General features: G+C 38.2%; 1 protein-coding gene across 6 annotated transcripts in view; it reads right to left on the bottom strand.

Moving 5' to 3' along the window:
• The window catches only part of LOC137235448 (eukaryotic translation initiation factor 4 gamma 3-like), a 925,455-nt gene that overhangs the window by 531,892 nt on the left and 373,393 nt on the right, over nt 1-20,170 (bottom strand). For all 6 annotated transcript variants that reach the window (XM_067758449.1, XM_067758446.1, XM_067758450.1 and 3 more), the window contains one exon: nt 18,176-18,225. In XM_067758449.1, the coding sequence (XP_067614550.1) occupies nt 18,176-18,225 (50 nt within the window). The remainder of the gene's footprint in view (nt 1-18,175; nt 18,226-20,170) is intronic.

Genomic DNA, 20,170 nt, shown 5'->3' with positions numbered 1-20,170 from the left:
TTCAAAAAGAAAAAACACAAACTTGCTTAAATTGCTTGGTTTCCGCACACTGTATTATATTTTCGGAGTAACTATAAAAACTACAAAAAAATCAATTTCATCGTTTGTAGTTATAGGAAAAGTACTTTTAGTGCTTCCAAATTGCTGCGTCCTTGGTTTTTTGAGATGCGTTAGCGATATTTCCGAAACCTGTGGACCAAAAAAATTTTTTTTCGTTTGAAAAACTACAAAAGATTTAAAACCCATTTCAAAAAGAAAAAAACACAAACTTGCTTAAATTGCTTGGTTTCCGCACAATGTATTATATTTTCGGAGTAACTATAAAAACTACAAAAAAATTAATTTCATCGTTTGTAGTTATAGGAAAAGTACTTTTAGTGCTTCCAAATTGCTGCGTTCTTGGTTTTTTTGAGATGCGTTAGCGATATCTCCGAAACCTGTGGACCAAAAAAAATTTTTTTTCGTACGAAGAACTACAAATGATTTAAAACGTATTTCAAAAGAAAAAAACCAAATTTATTTAAATTGCTTGGTTTACGCACAACGTATGATATTTTCGGAGTATTTATAAAAACTACAAAAAAATTAATTTCACTACAATCAATTTCATCGTTTGTGCTTATAGGAAAAGTACTTTTAGTGCTTCGAAATTGCTGTGTCCTTGGTTTTTTGAGATGCGTTAGCGATATCTCCGAAACCTGTGGACCAAAAAAAAAATTTTTTCCTCATATGAAAAACTACAAACGATTTAAAACGTATTTCATAAAGAAAAAACCCATATTTGCTCAAATTGCTTGGTTTCCGCCCAATGTATTATATTTTCGGAGTAACTATATAAACTACAAAAAAATTAATTTCACTACAATCAGTTTCATCGTTTGTAGTTATAGGAAAAGTACTTTTAGTGCTTCCAAATTGCTGCGTTCTTCGTTTTTTTGAGATGCGTTAGCGATATCTCCGAAACCTGTGGACCAAAAAAAAATTTTTTTTTTCATATGAAAAACTACAAACGATTTAAAACGTATTTAAAAAAAAAAAAAACCCAAATTTGCTTAAAGTGCTTGGTTTCCGCACAATGTATTATATTTTCGCAGTAACTATAAGAACTACAAAAAAATGAATTTCACTGCAATCAATTTCATCGTTTGTAGTTATACGAAAAGTACTTTTAGTGCTTCCAAATTGCTGCGTCCTTGGTTTTTTGAGATGCGTTAGCGATATTTCCGAAACCTGTGGACCAAAAAAGAATTTTTTTTCGTATGAAAAACTACAAACGATTTAAAACCTATTTCAAAAAGAAAAAACCCAAATTTACGTAAATTGCTTGGTTTCCGCACAATGTATTATATTTTCGGAGTAACTATAAAAACTACAAAAAAATCAATTTCAGCGTTTGTAGTTATAGGAAAAGTACTTTTAGTGCTTCCAAATTGCTGCATTCTTGGTTTTTTTGAGATGCGTTAGCGATATCTTCGGAACCTGTGGACCAAAATTTTTTTTGTATGAAAAACTACAAACGATTTAAAACGTATTTCATAAAGAAAAAACCCATATTTGCTCAAATTGCTTGGTTTCCGCACAATGTATTATATTTTCGGAGTAACTATAAAAACTACAAAAAAATTAATTTCACTACAACCAATTTCATCGTTTGTAGTTATAGGAAAAGTACTTTTAGTGCTTCCAAATTGCTGCGTTCTTGGTTTTTTTGAGATGCGTTAGCGATATCTCCGAAACCTGTGGACCAAAAAAAATTTTTTTTCGTATGAAGAACTACAAATGATTTGAAACGTATTTCAAAAGAAAAAAACCAAATTTATTTAAATTGCTTGGTTTACGCACAACGTATTATATTTTCGGAGTATTTATAAAAACTACAAAAAAATGAATTTCACTACAATCAGTTTCATCGTTTGTGGTTACAGGAAAAGTACTTTTAGTGCTTCCAAATTGCTGCGTCCTTGGTTTTTTGAAATGCGTTAGCGATATCAAAAAAAATTTTTTTTCCTCATATGAAAAACTACAAACGATTTAAAACGTATTACAAAAAGAAAAAACCCAAATTTGCTGAAATTGCTTGGTTTCCGCACAATGTATTATATTTTCGGAGTAACTATAAAAACTACAAAAAAATGAATTTCACTACAACCAATTTCATCGTTTGTAGTTATAGGAAAAGTACTTTTAGTGCTTCCAAATTGCTGCGTTCTTGGTTTTTTTGAGATGCGTTAGCGATATCTCCGAAACCTGTGGACCAAAAAAAATTTTTTTTCGTGTGAAAAACTACAAACGATTTAAAACCTATTTCAAAAAGAAAAAACCCAAATTTACTTAAATTGCTTGGTTTCCGCACAATGTATTATATTTTCGGAGTAACTATAAAAACTACAAAAAAATCAATTTCAGCGTTTGTAGTTATAGGAAAAGTACTTTTAGTGCTTCCAAATTGCTGCATTCTTGGTTTTTTTGAGATGCGTTAGCGATATCTTCGAAACCTGTGGACCAAAATTTTGTTTGTATGAAAAACTACAAACGATTTAAAACGTATTTAAAAAAAAAAAAACCCAAATTTGCTTAAAGTGCTTGGTTTCCGCACAATGTATTATATTTTCGGAGTAACTATAAGAACTACAAAAAAATGAATTTCACTGCAATCAATTTCATCGTTTGTAGTTATACGAAAAGTACTTTTAGTGCTTCCAAATTGCTGCGTCCTTGGTTTTTTGAGATGCGTTAGCGATATTTCCGAAACCTGTGGACCAAAAAAAAATTTTTTTTCGTGTGAAAAACTACAAACGATTTAAAACCTATTTCAAAAAGAAAAAACCCAAATTTACTTAAATTGCTTGGTTTCCGCACAATGTATTATATTTTCGGAGTAACTATAAAAACTACAAAAAAATCAATTTCAGCGTTTGTAGTTATAGGAAAAGTACTTTTAGTGCTTCCAAATTGCTGCATTCTTGGTTTTTTTGAGATGCGTTAGCGATATCTTCGAAACCTGTGGACCAAAATTTTGTTTGTATGAAAAACTACAAACGATTTAAAACGTATTTCAAAAAGAAAAAACCCAAATTTGCTGAAATTGCTTGGTTTCCGCACAATGTATTATATTTTCGGAGTAACTATAAAAACTACAAAAAAATCAATTTCAGCGTTTGTAGTTATAGGAAAAGTACTTTTAGTGCTTCCAAATTGCTGCGTTCTTGGTTTTTTTGAGATGCGTTAGCGATATCTCCAAAATCTGTGGACCAAAACAAAAAAATTTTTTTTCGTATGAAAAACTACAAACGATTTAAAACGTATTTCAAAAAGAAAAAACCCAAATTTGCTGAAATTGCTTGGTTTCCGCACAACGTATTATATTTTCGGAGTAACTATAAAAACTACAAAAAAATTTATTTCACTACAACCAATTTCGTCGTTTGTAGTTATAGGAAAAGTACTTTTAGTGCTTCCAAATTGCTGCGTTCTTGGTTTTTTTGAGATGCGTTAGCGATATCTCCGAAACCTGTGGACCAAAAAAATTTTTTTTTTCATATGAAAAACTACAAACGATTTAAAACGTATTTCAAAAAAAACCCAAATTTGCTTAAAGTGCTTGGTTTCCGCACAATGTGTTATATTTTCGGAGTAACTATAAGAACTACAAAAAAATTTATTTCACTACAATCAATTTCATCGTTTGTAGTTATTGGAAAAGTACTTTTAGTGCTCCCAAATTGCTGCATTCCGGGTTTTTTTGAGATGCGTTAGCGATATCTCCGAAACCTGTACCCAAAAAAAAATTTTTTTTCGTATAAGAAACTACAAACGATTTAAAACCCATTTCAAAAAGAAAAAACACAAACTTGCTTAAATTGCTTGGTTTCCGCACAATGTATTATATTTTCGGAGTAACTATAAAAACTACAAAAAAATCAATTTCATCGTTTGTAGTTATAGGAAAAGTACTTTTAGTGCTTCCAAATTGCTGCGTTCTTGGTTTTTTGAGATGCGTTAGCGATATCTCCGAAACCTGTGGACCAAAAAAAATTTTTTTTCGTACGAAGAACTACAAATGATTTAAAACATATTTCAAAAGAAAAAAACCAAATTTATTTAAATTGCTTGGTTTACGCACAACGTATTATATTTTCGGAGTATTTATAAAAACTACAAAAAAATGAATTTCACTACAATCAATTTCATCGTTTGTGGTTATAGGAAAAGTACTTTTAGTGCTTCCAAATCGCTGCGTCCTTGGTTTTTTGAGATGCGTTAGCGATATCTCCGAAACCTGTGGACCAAAAAAAAATTTTTTTCCTCATATGAAAAACTACAAACGATTTAAAACGTATTTCATAAAGAAAAAACCCATATTTGCTCAAATTGCTTGGTTTCCGCCCAATGTATTATATTTTCGGAGTAACTATATAAACTACAAAAAAATTAATTTCACTACAATCAGTTTCATCGTTTGTAGTTATATGAAAAGTACTTTTAGTGCTTCCAAATTGCTGCGTTCTTGGTTTTTTTTGAGATGCGTTAGCGATATCTCCGAAACCTCTGGACCAAAAAAAAAATTTTTTTTTTCGTATGAAAAACTACAAACGATTTAAAACGTATTTCAAAAAGAAAAAACCCAAATTTGCTGAAATTGCTTGGTTTCCGCACAATTTATTATATTTTCGGAGTAACTATAAAAACTACAAAAAAATGAATTTCACTACAATCAATTTCATCGTTTGTGGTTATAGGAAAAGTACTTTTAGTGCTTCGAAATTGCTGCGTTCTTGGTTCATTTGAGATGCGTTAGCGATATCTTCGAAACCTGTGGACCAAAAAAAATTTTTTTTGTATGAAAAACTACAAACAATTTAAAACCTATTTTAAAAAGAAAAAACCCAAATTTGCTTAAAGTGCTTGGTTTCCGCACAATGTATTATATTTTCGGAGTAACTATAAGAACTACAAAAAAATTAATTTCACTCCAATCAATTTCATCGTTTCTAGTTAAAGGAAAAGTACTTTTAGTGCTTCCATACTGCTGCGTTCTTCGTTTTTTTGAGATGCGTTAGCGATATCTCCGAATCCTGTGGACCAAAAAAAATTTTTTTTTTTTTCGTATGAAAAACTACAAACGATTTAAAACGTATTTCAAAAATAAAAACCCCAAATTTGCTTAAATTTGCTTAGCTGTTGTAAAGGCATGACGTAGCTGAATGCGTTTGTAACCATTTCAGCTATCGTAGGAGTGCGGGTTCGACTCCCACTACCGGGAGAAAAGGCTTTGAAGAGATTTACAAGGTATAATCGAAACGGCTGTCGCCTTGTCCGTCCTGATGTCACGTTGTTTAAATTTTTTCCAAATTATTAAATAAATTATAAAATTAAAAATTGCTTGAAATAAATGTTTTTCATACATTTAAAGCAATACGGGCAATCCCCGATTAACTCATACAAACAGACAACATTTGGTTAATTCGTTGTAGTTCTATAAATAGAACATAAACAGCAACAAAACCTTACAAACATGCATAACTTCAACACATAATTACATACGAAGTATGTGATGTGTAGAAGATAATATATGCGAAAGAAGGCAATTGGGAAAACTTTACAACAACTAAGGCATGACGTAGCTGAATGCGTTTGTAACCATTTCAACTATCGTAGGAGTGCGGGTTCGACTCCCACTCTCGGGGGAAAAGGCTTTGAAGAGATTTACAAGGTATAATCGAAACAGCTGTCGCCTTGTCCGTCCTGATGTCACGTTGTTTAAATTTTTCCCAAATTATTAAATAAATTTCTCATTGGACATTTACGGCAATTGTCAAACCCGTGCATTACTATGGGGTTCTGCTTGGTGGACAACCAGTTCCCGAAATGGATCTATAATACGAGCTTTGGCAGTTGTCTAAATTTTGTCTCTCTTCTATTATAATTTTAATTTTTTCAATTAAGCAAAAAAAAAAATGTATCGTACCTGTTGAACCAAGGAGGATTTTCCTGGGTTACATGAAACTTAGGTAGTGGGGGTGTGCGACTGTTGACCAGTGAGTATATACTTGCCAGCGAATGTAAATATAGCGACTAAAATACAACGACGAACCGTTCACGTTAAGATGATGATTTGCAATGATTTATTGGAAAACAAATTATGTAGGTACAACTAAAAGCATAAGTGAGATTGAGAATGAGTGCAATAGTTAATGCTTAATGTTAGGTGTGTGTGTGTGTGTATGAACATGTTTACAAAGAGTGCGTTTAGTATAAATTGAGAGTAGTTAGCAGCTACTTAATAAGTGTTTTTAATATTTGCTATAAATGCTATTAGGGTGATCCAACATCCCGGCCCCGTTGAAGGAACCCTCTTCAAGTTACAGGTTTTTTTTTTTTTTTTTTTTTTTTTTTTTTTTTTTTTTTTTTTTTTTTTTTCTTTGTCTCTACACGCTAACCGCGCTTCGAGGAATGTATTATTTTAACTTTGTGATTACAATCTTATGTTACTGTATGATAACTCTTTATAATATTGGTATGTATGTATCCAGATTAGTTGTAAATAATATTAAAATAATACCGCTTGCAAATGGATACAAGCAAAAATATATTACAATTTAAAATTTAATAGCAAGCATTGAAAATTTATCAAATAACAATCTATGCGTTAAAAGTTTTTAGAGTACTAATAATAGTATAAACGAATTTATTAAGTGATTTTATTAGTTGCTTGTGTCTAACGACTTCCATAATGTTGAATGGTCGTACGCCGAGATCTTCACATAGTATTGTATGAGGTCTTCGGGCTCTTTCATAGGCTGGACAGTCAATCAAAAGATGGTTGATTGTTTGTGATGTTGTCGAGTCACATGGACATGTATCTTCTTCGATGATTTTAAAACGTTTTAAATACGCCTTGCAATAGCTGTGACCTGTTAGGATTTGAGTCATTTCGAAAGATATACCCAGTATTTGACTATAACTTTCCGCTTCCGCAGGAGATTGAAAAAATAGTTTAGTGCCGCTTCCAGTTGGTTCGTTTATAAACTCACTATGCCACGTTTCAGAAATCTTTTGATGTTCTTGGCGCTTAGCGTCATGCGAGGGAGTTGTTGTTAGTTACAGGTAGGATAGCTAATTTGTGTATCGGGCGGCAACAAGACCCATTAACAGTACGGAGGTGCGCAACACGAACATGACCATCTTTACCAGGTACTGTAGATTCGACGCGACCAAGTTTCCAGCGCAAGGGTGGCAAATTGTCGTCGTGAATTATTACTAGGGCTCCAACATTGAGATTTGGTTCAGGAGTCGTCCACTTGACCCGTGAGCGGAGTTCATTAATGTAGTCTTTGGACCAACGACGCCAAAATCGTTGTTTAATTGAGGAGATCATCTCGAAATGATCCAAATTAGATAGATTTTTATGTTCCAGGCAGCGCTCAGGTAAACCACGTAGGGACTCATCAACCAAGAAGTGTTCAGCAGTAAGAGCTCCGAAATCGTTCGGGTCTGAAGACAACGGCGATAGTGGACGAGAGTTGAGTATAGCTTCAATTTCAGCAGCGACAGTACTCAGCTCTTCAAATGTTAATTTGGTGTTTGCTAACGTGCGATTAAGCAAACCCTTTGCGCTTTTACGCAATTAGGACTGTGATATAAACTGTAAGATTTAATAAATTAGGTGTAAAGTTTTAATGTTAAAAATATATAATTATGTACAATATAGAATTTTTTTGTCGCAGACGAAAAAGCCTAATTATCGTTTAAGCTTACAATGAACTTATAAAGTGTTATATTTCTTTAGAGTCAATTTATTGTTTACTTTTTAGTTAATTTTATTAACCAAAATAATAAAAGCTTATTTTTAAAAAAGTTTTTTTTTCTTTAATTTTATTACGGCTGCTTCCCAGAGCCCGCCAAAATGAGGTGACCTGGGAGGAATGAAATGAAAATTAATGAAGTCTGATGAACAAAATTTGAAAATTTCTTTTTGTATATCAGGATTAAACAGAAATTGCTTAAGCTCCTTTAGGTGATTGGCTGCTTCGACGAAATTCGTAGCGTTATCGCAATATATATCGCATGGCATTTTTCGACGACTACCCATACGTTTAAGTGCATTTAAAAATGCCTTCGTTGACAGGTCCGATACTACCTCAATATGAACTGCTTTGGTGACCCAAGCACACGAATACGGCCAGATACGACTTGTTGGGTGGCTTTCCACGAATCCGCAAGTATGTGTTGATGGGTCCACAGAATTCAACCCCACAGCGTTCAAATGGACGAGAAGGTGTGAGACGTGCAGGTGGCAGCGGTCCCATAATCTGTTGCAACAGCTTTGGTCTGTAGCAGACGCAATGAACACACGAGCGAACAATGCGGCGAGCGACGCCTCTAGCGTTGACTATCCAGAATTGGAGTCGAATTAAGGCTACCAATGCCTTGGGGCCTGCATGATAATTTTGCATATGTAAGTGGCGAACTTATTTTGTTACAAATTGCAAGTTGCTGGGTAGTAAGATTGGATGCTTTTGATCGTTCGGTAGATCTGCGCTGTCCAATCGGCCACCAACCTTAATAAGTTCAAAGCCGCTTGAATTGTTTAAAAATGCTGTTAAATATTTTAAGGTGCCTTTCAATGGCAGATTTTTTCTGATCAAACGGATGTCGTCGGCGAAGTGCTGCTGTTGAATCATCCAAACGATAGAATATAATGCATGCCGCAGCTCTTGGGGTGTTGGCGAAGAAGTCGTTTGTCTGGACCTTTTTTCTGCATATGTCACTGAACCTAAACATCCAAGCAACGAGTCGAAGACAGCGAATGTATGAGCTAACTTCCTCGATGGTTTTTAGGATGTCATTTGTTTCTACAATGGCAGCAAACAAGCTTTTTCGCTTTTCAGCTTTGACTATGTTAATATCTACGTCGAATTTTTCTCCCTTAGCAGGCCATTTCGCCACGTCTTCACGCAGGAACCGTGGACCTGAAAACCAGTTCGATGTTTTCAAGTCATCGACAGTGCAGCCGCGAGATACCAAGTCTGCGGGATTTTGTTGAGTTGGCACGAATCGCCAATGGCCCTTCGCTGTTAACTCCTGTATGTCAGAGACTCTGTTGCCTACAAACGTTGACAATGTCACCGAGTGTTGTTGCAGCCAATGAAGCACTAGTTGCGAATCAGTCCAAAAGAATGCGAAAATTGTTTTCTTTGAAAAAATGTTTTTTACCTTATTGTACAGTTGAGCGAGAAGATGCGCACCGCAGAGCTCGAGTTTCGGAAGCGATTGTTTTTTGACTGGAGCCACACGTGACTTTGATGTAAGTAAGTGAACAGCAATATTCCCATCGGCATCTTCGGTGCGCAAATACAATGCGCAACCATATGCTCGAATTGATGCGTCGCAAAGGCCGTGGAGTTGAAGATTGCATGTGTTCGGCTGCAGGCAATAACGAGGCACCGCAAGCGTGGTGATAACAGACATTTGTTCCAAGCTTGCTGGAGGTTTTGTGAAACGGACTCGTCCCAATCGAGCTTTAAAAGCCACAATTCTTGCAATATGATTTTGGATGTGATCAGAAGTGGTGACAGCAATCCGAGTGGGTCGAAGAGTGACGACGCAGTCGAAAGGATCGTACGTTTTGTAACCGCAGTATGGACTTGTTTTGGTAAGAAAGCGAATAAAAATATATCACTGTGTTGATCCCATGTTACACCAAGTGTGCTGGTGACGGAGTCTTCTGTAAAGTTGAGCTCTTTTGAGGTTTGGCATTCTCTGAAGTCTGGGTGGTTGGAGTGCCATTTGGATAAAGGAAAGTTGCCTCGCTTGAGTACAGAAATTACTTCAGTTTTTACTCTGTTCAAGGCGTCAACGTCGTCAGCTCCACACAACATATCGTCCACATAGAAAGACTTTACCACATGAGCACCAACTGGGAACTCGTGCATGTATTTGTCTGCCAAATAGTGTAGGCTGCGCACTGCAAGGTATGGCGCTGAAGCTGTTTCATATGTGACGATATTTAGCTTATACGTACGGAGTTCTACATCTGGCGGAGCTCGCCAAAGAATATAATGGTATTTACGATCATTATTATTCAAAAGTACTTGCCTATACATCTTTGTGACGTCTGCGGTTATGGCGTATCGAAACAAGCGAAAACGTAGCAAAAGTATGTACAGCTCTGTAGTTGGTCCAACTAGTAGTAAATCATTTAATGATTTTTGCGATGTCGTCTTACATGAAGCATCGAACACAACACGAAGTTTTGTTGATTCGCTGCTGGGCTTAAGGACACAATGATGTGGTATGAAAAAATGAGATTCATCTAGAATCGGGTTTGTAACAATGGACATGTGGCCGAGAGTTTCGTATTCGGCCATAAATGATATGTATTGCGATCGAATCTCAGGCGACTTTAATAGCCGTCTCTCGACCGACATGAATCGACGACGCGCTGTTTCGAAAGAGTTCCCCAGACAAGGACAGGACTATCTTTGAAAGGCAGACTTACGGTTATGCGTCCAGTGGCATCATGATAAGTGTTGGCTAAAAAGTGGTCTTCGAAAATGCTGTGCTCCGGTTGAATTTTCTTGTGTGGTGCGTTGACAGCTTCCAGTTTCCAAAGCTGCTGTAATTGGTCGTCGATGGAGTCTTCGCATGACATCAAACAAGTAGATGTATTCGCTTGACGCTCTTGCTGATATCGGCCAGACACGATCCACCCGAACAACGTTTTTTGTAATGTTGGTAAATTAGCTCCTAACCGGATTTGGCCAAGTGTAAGCGCTTCGAAAAATGCCTCTGTCCCAAGCAGGAGATCAATGCGGCGTGGTTTGAATAATTCTTCGTCTGCCAAAGTTGTGTTGCGTGGAAGGTTCCATCTCGAAGTATCGATTTCAGCATCCGGTTGGTAGGCGATGTGCATTGTAATGCCGAATTGTAGGGACAAATTAAAGTCCGATGTCCGTGACTTGACGGTTGTAGTTGTGAGTGCCTTCAGGTTTGTGAGTTTCCGATGCTACGTATTCCAACGTGGTGTTTTTCACGACCAAGACGAAGTTTTTGGGCGAAGTCGTCCGTGATGAAATTCACTTGCGAACACGAATCAAGCAAAGCCCTGCCGAGTATGTACTCACCGGTTGCGTGCTTGACTAGAACCGTTGCCGTTGCTAGTATTACTTGCCCGCTTTCCGACGTTCCCATATGTGAATGTGTTGCAGCTTGCGAAGAATGCGGTTCGGCATAAGATTGAGGTCTAAAAGTAGTGTTTGTTGATTGCCAAGTTGGTGCAGCAGACTGCGAAGTATGCGTGATGGGTGTTGGTTGCTTTGTCGATGACGTGGCTTGCGATGAATTGCCATGATGTAACATCGTGTGATGGCCTTTTTTCATATTCGACAGCGACTTTTCGATGGACATTGAGCTACTCTATGTCCATTTCCAAGGCAGTTGATACATAAGTCATGCGTTTTCATTGTATCGAAGCGCTGATTTGAAGTCATCTCCTTGAATGTAGGGCAACCAGTGAGTCTATGTTTGGAGCTGGCACAGAGAACACAATTGGAACTGGATACAGCAAACGATGATTGCTGGTTGCTATTCGTCCCACGATTATGCTTGCCAGATTCTGACTTGCGTTTGACTGACGAATCAGATGAATGCAAAAACTGGCTGTGGCGTTCTAAGACCTGCGAGCATTTGGACCAAGTCGGAAGGGATTTGTAGTCGAGGAACTCGTTCCATTTATTGCGAGTCTGCTGGTCACATTTGCTCATAACTATATAAATCAACATGGCTTGCGCAATCTCGGAGCGTGTACCCAGTGATTCCAGCGAGCTGTAGATAGCGGATGCTTTGTCTACGAGACTTCTCAACTGCTGATCGTTCGACTTGTCTGCTGGCTGCAGCGTAAAAAGTGGGGCGATTCCTTCTAAAAATATCAAAGTCGGATTGTCGAATCGTTCTTTGAGTCTGTCTAATGCCTTGGGATAATTCTCACTGGTTACTTGAAAGGCCTTCACTTTTTCTAGGGCTGAGCCTTTCAAGCAGGATAAAAGGTAGTTAAAACGCTCTATATTTGATAGTCTAGACTCACGTGAGATAATTTGAGTGAAAGACGTTATAAAGTTCTTATACTCAGCGTAGTCTCCACTGAAGGTAGGTAGCGACAACCTTGGGAGATGCGACGACGTAACGACAGGTGCAGGTGTACCCGTATCATTATAAATTACTGTGGTATTACCATCATTTCCAAGTCGTGCCTGTATGCTGAGCTTTACAGCCACGTAGCTGTCTTCTAAGTCGGCTCGACCGTTATCGGAAGGATCTAAATCTTCTATATCTGCTTGCAAGGAAAGTGCTTGTTTGAAGTAGGACTCCAAAATCCCTAGTCGACATTGGAGTTCGGCGTGCGCCGGCTTTTCATCCGTATCTTTAATTGCCTCTACAATGGATTTTATACGTGAAATATTTCGTTTAATATTGGAGCGCTTGCGTTTACATTCTTCTAGGGACATGGTGACTTGCGACGTGGTATACGACCTGAATGATTGTTCAGTTGTCTGCTGGGTTGTGCTAATGTTGGTTGCGAAGAAAAATGCTGCTAGTCAAGTGATGACGTAGGCAGGACAAGCGAAAATGACGAAACGAGCAGAGCAACGTCAGCTTAGACGTGGGTGTATACGCTAGCGGCGCAGCAGTCAACAAAAAAAATTATTTGCAATGAACCGCAACAGCGAATATGAATGCAAACTCAAATAATGCAAAAAGGTGGCTGTGACAAAAAATAATAATTTTATGCATACATACGATTTCCAAAGGGCAGTTGATAGCGGCAAACGGTTTAAATTTACAGATGATTATTTGTATATAGCGCTGCCGATTGTCCACGGGAAATGTACAGCACAATTACGGCCGATGAACTGCTGACTGCGGGATCGGCGGTTGTTGTTGTGATGTTCGACGGTTGATAACTCCCAATCTGGACTATGAAGTTGCACACAAGCTCCACGTTTGGGCGCCAAAATGTTGAACCAAGGAGGATTTTCCTGGGTTACATGAAGCTTAGGTAGTGGGGGTGTGCGACTGTTGACCAGTGAGTATATACTTGCCAGCGAATATAAATATAGCGACTGAAATACAACGAAGAACCGTTCACGTTAAGATGATGATTTGCAACGATTTATTGGAAAACAAATTATGTAGGTACAACCAAAAGCATAAGTGAGATTGAGAATGAGTGCAATAGTTAATGCTTCATGTTAGGTGTGTGTGTGTGTGTGTTTACAAAGAGTGCGTTTAGTATAAATTGAGAGTAGTTAGCAGCTACTTAATAAGTGTTTTTAATATTTGCTATAAATGCTATAAGGGTGATCCAACAGTACCAATAATAATGATAAAATAATTATTCTTAGGGCTTGAGCTCGATTCGAACCCGCGATCTTATAAATCAGTGGGCCAATATAACAACAAAAATTGTAAATACATCCCAGAGCACGGGGAAAAAGTGTCAATAAATATGACACTATGGCATCATTGCCATGAAAGAAGTCCAATTTTCACACCCATTCTGCAACAGATGTCGCATCGCTGTGAATATCAATTGGCAAAAAACAGGATAGAAGTAGAAATAATGAAGACAAACAAACAACCGCTGTGATAGTTGAATGGTTATAGCAGCGGTGCCTAAACGGTGCCGATGAAGGAATTTAGCAGTTCCCGAAATGGGTCTATACAACGAGCTTTGGCAGTTGTCAAAATTTTTGTTTCTTCTATTCTAATTTAAAATTTTGGCAATTAAGAAAAAAAAATGTATCATAACAATAATAATGATAAAATAATAATTTTTAGGCCTTGAACCCGATTCGAACCCGCGATCTAACAAATCAGTAGGCCGATATAACAACAAAAATTGTTAAAAATTCCAGAACACGGGGAAAAAGTATCAATAAATATGACAATATGGCATCATTACCAAGAAACAAGTCCAATTTTCAAATCCATTCTGCAACAGATGTCGCAGCGCTGTGAATATCAATTGGCAAGAAACATGATAGAAGTAGAAATAATGAAGACAAACAAACAACTGCTGTGATAGCTGAATGGTAATAGCAGCGGCGCCTAAACCTTGCCGACGGAGGAATATAGCAGCTCCCGAAATGGATCTATACAACGAGCTTTGGCAGTTGTCTAAATTTTTTCTTTCTTCTAATCTAATTTAAAATTTTTTCAATTAAGAAAAAAAATGTATCATAACAATAATAATGATAAAATAATTATTGTTAGGCCTTGAGCTCGATTGGATCCCGCGATCTTACAAATCAGTAGGCCGATATAACAACAAAAATTGTTAATACATCCCAGAGAACGGGGAAAAAGTGTCAATAAATATGACAATATGGCATCATTGCCAAGAAACAAGTCCAATTTTCACATTCATTCTGCAACAGATGTCGCAGCGCTGTCAATATCAATTGGCAAGAAACAGGATAGAAGTAGAAATAATGAAGACAAACAAACAACTGCTGTGGTAGCAGCGGCGCCTAAACGTTGCCGATGAAGGAATTTAGCAGTTCCGGAAATGGATCTTACAACGATATTTGGCAGTTGTCTAAATTTTTTCTTTCTTCTAATCTAATTTAAAATTTTTTCAATTAAGAAAAAAAGTTTATAAATAAATAAAATAAATGTAAGGCGCGGTAACCTCCGAAGAGATCTAAGGCCGAGCTTCTCTCCAATTTGCGTCGTGCTCCTCTTGATTCTTCCCTACAAATTGGCCGGACGGGACCTACATGTTTTATGCCGACTCCGAACGGCATCTGCAAGGCAGATGAGTTTTCACTGAGAGCTTTTCATGGCAGAAATACAATCGGAGCGCTTGCCAGACACTGCCGAGGGGCGACCCCGCTTAGAAAAATTTTCTTCTAATTGAAAAATCTTATTTCTAAAATTTTGATGTTGCTTTGCCCGGGAGTTGAACCCAGGGCATACGGTGTGATAGGCGGAGCACGCTACCATCACACCACGGTGGCCGCCAAAAAAGTTTATCATATCAATAATAATCATAAAATAATTATTTCTATGCCTTGAGCTCGATTCGAACCCGCGATCTTAACCATCTTTAGTTACCAACGTGCTTACTACTCGACCTTGGGCCACATGTTGCGTGGCAAGTTTTCATCCACCACGATTACTATATCGTTTACCGCCAGTGGTGTAGATTTCTGTAACCATTTAAGACGTCTCGTAAGTGCAGGTTAAATTCATTCACGCACCGATGCCAAAAACAATCGCCGAATAATTGCACTTGACGCCAACGCTGTCTGATGTTCATATCATTAGCACAAAAAGGCTTGTTTGTACCCATCTGCTGCACCAAGTAGTAAATGGTTGGGTGTCAATGCGGTGTTATCAGTCGAATCGAGGCTTACAAAAGGTAAAGTACGAGAATTAATATTAAATTCTGCTTTCATAAGCGCACTGTGGAAACTTTCGTTATTTAAAGAGAAGGCAGAGCATATGCTTCTAAGTGTAGTTTTAGCTGACCGGACTAAGCCTTCCCAGGCACAGTCTATGTGTGGAGCGCTTGTTGTTGGGTTGAATTGCCATTTGATGCTGTCGTACTTGTTATTTTATCAAAATCGATATTTAAGAGTTGTTCGCAATATACGCAATGGGGTACTCGCCTTGCCATGAAGTTCCGTAGACTCAAGGTGCGACATGACCCGAAGCGTCAAGCTCGTGAAAAGTACAACCCATATATTCCCTTTTTGTCTGTCAGCATTAACAGGCATCGGCCCAATGTATTGTACGCCGGTATATGGGTACGGTTTTTCGAAGATGGCCAACATTGTGGCAGGTACAGTTGCCATCTGTAGAGGTGAAAGTACGGCTGAGTACAGCTTGCACTGCTGACATGAATGGCGAACCGCTTTATACAATACTCGCTAAAGTCGTATAGAGTATGAGCATTTTACGTTATTGATGACGGATTCATGAGATGAATGGTGGCAATTTTCGTGAAAGGCTCGTTATATGCTCTCTCGCGACATTAAAATAGCGTCCATAGTCGTTGGCTCTTCTTTGAATGCGCAAAATTGCATTATTGCCTAAGAGAGCGTTAAGCCCAGACAACTTACTTCGTTTACTCAGTGGTTGCCCAGCACCCAGTGTATTGATCTGCAAAGATAATGCATGAAACTGTGCCTGTGTGATGAGACGATTTTTTGCTGTGTGTACGATGTCAGTGGTAAATTTGTTTGCCTTACTATGCCGTTCACTTTTTCACTCACTTTGGCAATGTATAATATAAATGTAGCGTCGGCCCTATATAGGCGACGTCAGTCGGAAAAATAATGAGCCTAACACTTGATAGCAAGAAATTGTTTCACTACAAATACATGCTTGCGCAGCTCGGTCATGACAATATTATCGGTATTGCAAATAAAATCAGGCCACTCACAACTTGCCTTAACATGAAATCTGGACCATGCAATCACTGAGTGGTTTGCACCGAACTGTTTACCTTGGTTGCTGTATCGACTACATTCAATTTAATCGAAACCCATTACCACTGTGTGATGTCTGAGTTTTCTAGTATCTCACCGACAGGATGCATAACGAATTGCTGAAAATTGCGTAGATCCATCTTTAACTATTGTAAAACTGTTCTCGTATCTGACCAATGTTGAACGCTTTTTTATGTTGAGCCTGCTGACCTTAATAATTCGTAGAGATAGCAGCAAGCCCATTAACGCGGCTTGTAATTCGTTACGAGGAATCGAAAGAGGTTTAAATGCAGAGACTTTGCTTTTCGCCGCCACTAACGCCGACTCCACCTGGTCTTCATAAACCACCCTCGAGTAGCATGCCGCAGAACAAGCGTACTCGCTTTCATCGACGAAAGTGTGCAGAAGAGATCTTTGGCAGGGTCGAAAGAGCTATAATATTAAAAACTCATTAAATTTACGAATGCAATAAAATATGCCACTTATCTTGGAGAGAAAATACATTTCTTTATGGTGCACCCCCAACTTCATATGAAGTTAGCGCACCGCCCTGAGAAAATCACCTTGTAGACCATATAGGAAAATAATTATTGCACACGAGTGTATTTTTGGCATCAAAAGCTTTTCATCTGCCTTGCACATGCTCTTCAGAGTCGGCATAAAACATGTAGGTCCCGTTGTTGTTGTTGTTGTAGCGATAAGGACACTCCCCGCAGGCCTTGGGGAGTGTTATTTATCGATGTTGATGGTCCAGATGCAGATGCGGTACGTTCCGGTAACAAGCACCATTAAGGTACTAGCCCGACCATCTCGGGAACGATTTGGTATGACCACATCAAACCTTCTAAGCCATACCGCCCTCCCAACCCCTAGTCCTATGAGAAACTTGGGGACCCAGAGCCTCGGCTGTCAAAGAAACAGGATTCGCCACGGGAAGGTGCGGTTGATAATTGGGTTGAAGAAGCTATATATTGCGCTGGCAACCCCTTGAAGGGTTGAAAGGGTATTTTACTCGCCTCTTACGACAGGCATACCTGCCGCGGGTATATTTCAAGCCCCCTAATCCGTTGGGGTTATGTAGGTCGCATCTTGCCAATTTGTAGGGAACAATTAAAAAGGACCACGACGCAACTTGTAAGAGAAACTCGGCCTAAATCTTCTTGGAGGTATGTCGCCCCATGTATTTACTTTTTTTATAAGGCCGACTGATCGTATAGCCATTCAAAGTGGTCATAAGATCAATTGACCTTTAGGCCGTTGACCTTATTTCACCACACCATTCATAAACAGAAATTAAAATTGGTTAGCGAGTAAAACTAACAGGGACGTAAAAAAATTTTATTTAATAATTATTTATTAAAATCATTATCTATTTAAGTTTCTATTGAAGACATTGTTATATGTCTTCCGAAATGAACAAAGGACTCATCTAGGGAAGTTAGATCCAAAAAACGACGTCTTCAATGAAAGTCACATATACGCTTACTTTGGCCAATATATTCAGGACAAAGAGCCCCCAAAAGTACAAAAATGACGTTTTTGCATCGGGTGGTTTCGGAAGCATAACTTCTGGGGCCATACTCACCTTATAAATACTGCGATGCTCCTTCTTTTCATTTGATAAGGTTTTGAAATTTTAAACATTGATATATTAGTAGAATAGCACATTATTCACATACCTGTATTTTGAATGCTATAGCCATCTTTCGGATTTACAATAGAAAGTATTCTAGAAAATGAAATAAATAATTTTAATGAAGAATTTTATTACCCACATTTTCTATTGAAGAGTATAAATGAAACTAATAAATAACGAGCAAAGCTTGCGCAAGATCACAGCATAAGACATTATCAAACAAATCACATTTTACCTGACATGGGATTGAAGATAGTGATTGCTTCTACTTAGAGTAAGGTAAAAGTTTCAAGAATTTCAAAAGTTATTGTAAGGCATCAGTTTTGGAGATATATTCTTTGCAGGCTTTTAGTAAGAAAATGAAGAATTCTGCAGAATATACACATTTTTAGCTTAAACAGAATCTTAGTTGTAATACGGCTTCAGGGTACTCATGTGGAAGAATTATTTTCCTAACTGGTCTTCAAGGTGGTTTTCTCAGGGTGACACGCTCACTTTACGTTTTTTTATAGTGCACCGCCAACTTCATGTACAGTTAGCATGCCACCCTGAGAAACCACTTTGGAGACCAGTTATGAAAATGATCCTTTCACACGAATTTGTCGTAAATTTGCTGTAGATAAGTGGCATATTTTATAAATTCGAAAATAAAATTAAATTACATTATCGATTTTAGAGAAAAGTTACAAACCTTACACACAGCGAAGCTTTTTAGGAATTATTTCTGGATTACTACGTTTCTTGATAGTGTGAAAACTTAACCAAATGCCAAAAGAATGTTTTCATAAAAAACGAGAACGATAATACTCAATAGGATGCAAAGGTTAAGTTGGGTTATGTTGCACTGGCGGGTCCATGAGGACTTCACATTAGCTGAATGAGTTCGTAGTGTTACCAGAAGTTTATTTTAACGACCAAACTGAAAAACCCTATCAAAAACCAGGACGTATGTTATAAAATAACTCCGTCCCCTTGGCAAATACTAGAAGCTTTCTAGGACTTAAGCCACTTGCTGATTCTAGATCTGACAGCTGTACCACTAATAGCTAGAGTCTTAGTCTGGCAAGCGAAGAGCACGAGCACGAAACGTGCTCGATCGTTTCCTCCTCCAACCGGCACTTCCTACATCTGCTATCACTGACAGGTCAGAATACCCGTCAAGAGTCTACTTACTTACTTACTTACTTAATTGGCGCTTAACCGTCTAAACGGTTATGGCCGTCCAACAAGGCGCGCCATTCGCTCCTTCGCTTCGCCAACCGGCGCCAATTGGTCACACCAAGGGAGTTTAAATCGTTTTCCACCTGGTCCTTCCAACAGAGTGGGGGCCGCCCTCTACCTCTGCTTCCATGGGCGGGTTCCGATAGAAACACTTTCTTGGCCGTAGCATCATATTACATTCGCATCACATGGCCTAGCCAGCGCAGCCGCTGCGTTTTAATTCGCTGGACTATGTTGATTTCTGCGTATAGCTCGTACAGCTCATCATTAAATCTTCTTCGGTACTCGCCATCGCCAACGCGTAGAGGTCCATAAATCTTTCGAAGAACTTTTCTCTCGAACACACCCAAAGCCGTTTCATCTGCTGTTGTCATGGTCCATGCTTCTACCCCATATAGCAGGACGGGTACGATAAGTGACTTGTAGAGTATTATTTTCGTTCGCCGAGAGAGGACTTTACTTTTCAATTGCCTACCTAGTCCAAAGTAGCATTTATTGGCAAGATTGATTCTTCGCTGGATTTCAGTGCTGATGTTGTTGCTAGTGTTGATGCTGGTTCCCAAATAAAGGAAGTCTTTTACTATTTCGAAATTATGGCTGCCAACAGTAGCGTGGTTGCCAAGGCGCGTATGCGCTGACTCTTTGCTGGATGACAGCAGGTACTTCGTTTTGTCAAGAGTCTACAGTCCCTCTTTTTAATGATAGAAGCAACTTTGTTGGCCTAAGGTTGTAAGACCTACACATAATCTTCGACACTTTACAGCCCCGCGTTTGAACCCACGTCTTCCCCGTTTGGTCGACCATGTGCAGCTCTCGC

Source organism: Eurosta solidaginis, chromosome X, assembly GCF_040869045.1.
Source record: "Eurosta solidaginis isolate ZX-2024a chromosome X, ASM4086904v1, whole genome shotgun sequence".
Lineage (NCBI taxonomy): Eukaryota > Metazoa > Arthropoda > Insecta > Diptera > Tephritidae > Eurosta > Eurosta solidaginis.
Note: the sequence above shows the minus strand (reverse complement) of the source record. Positions and strands in the feature narration are given on the sequence as shown.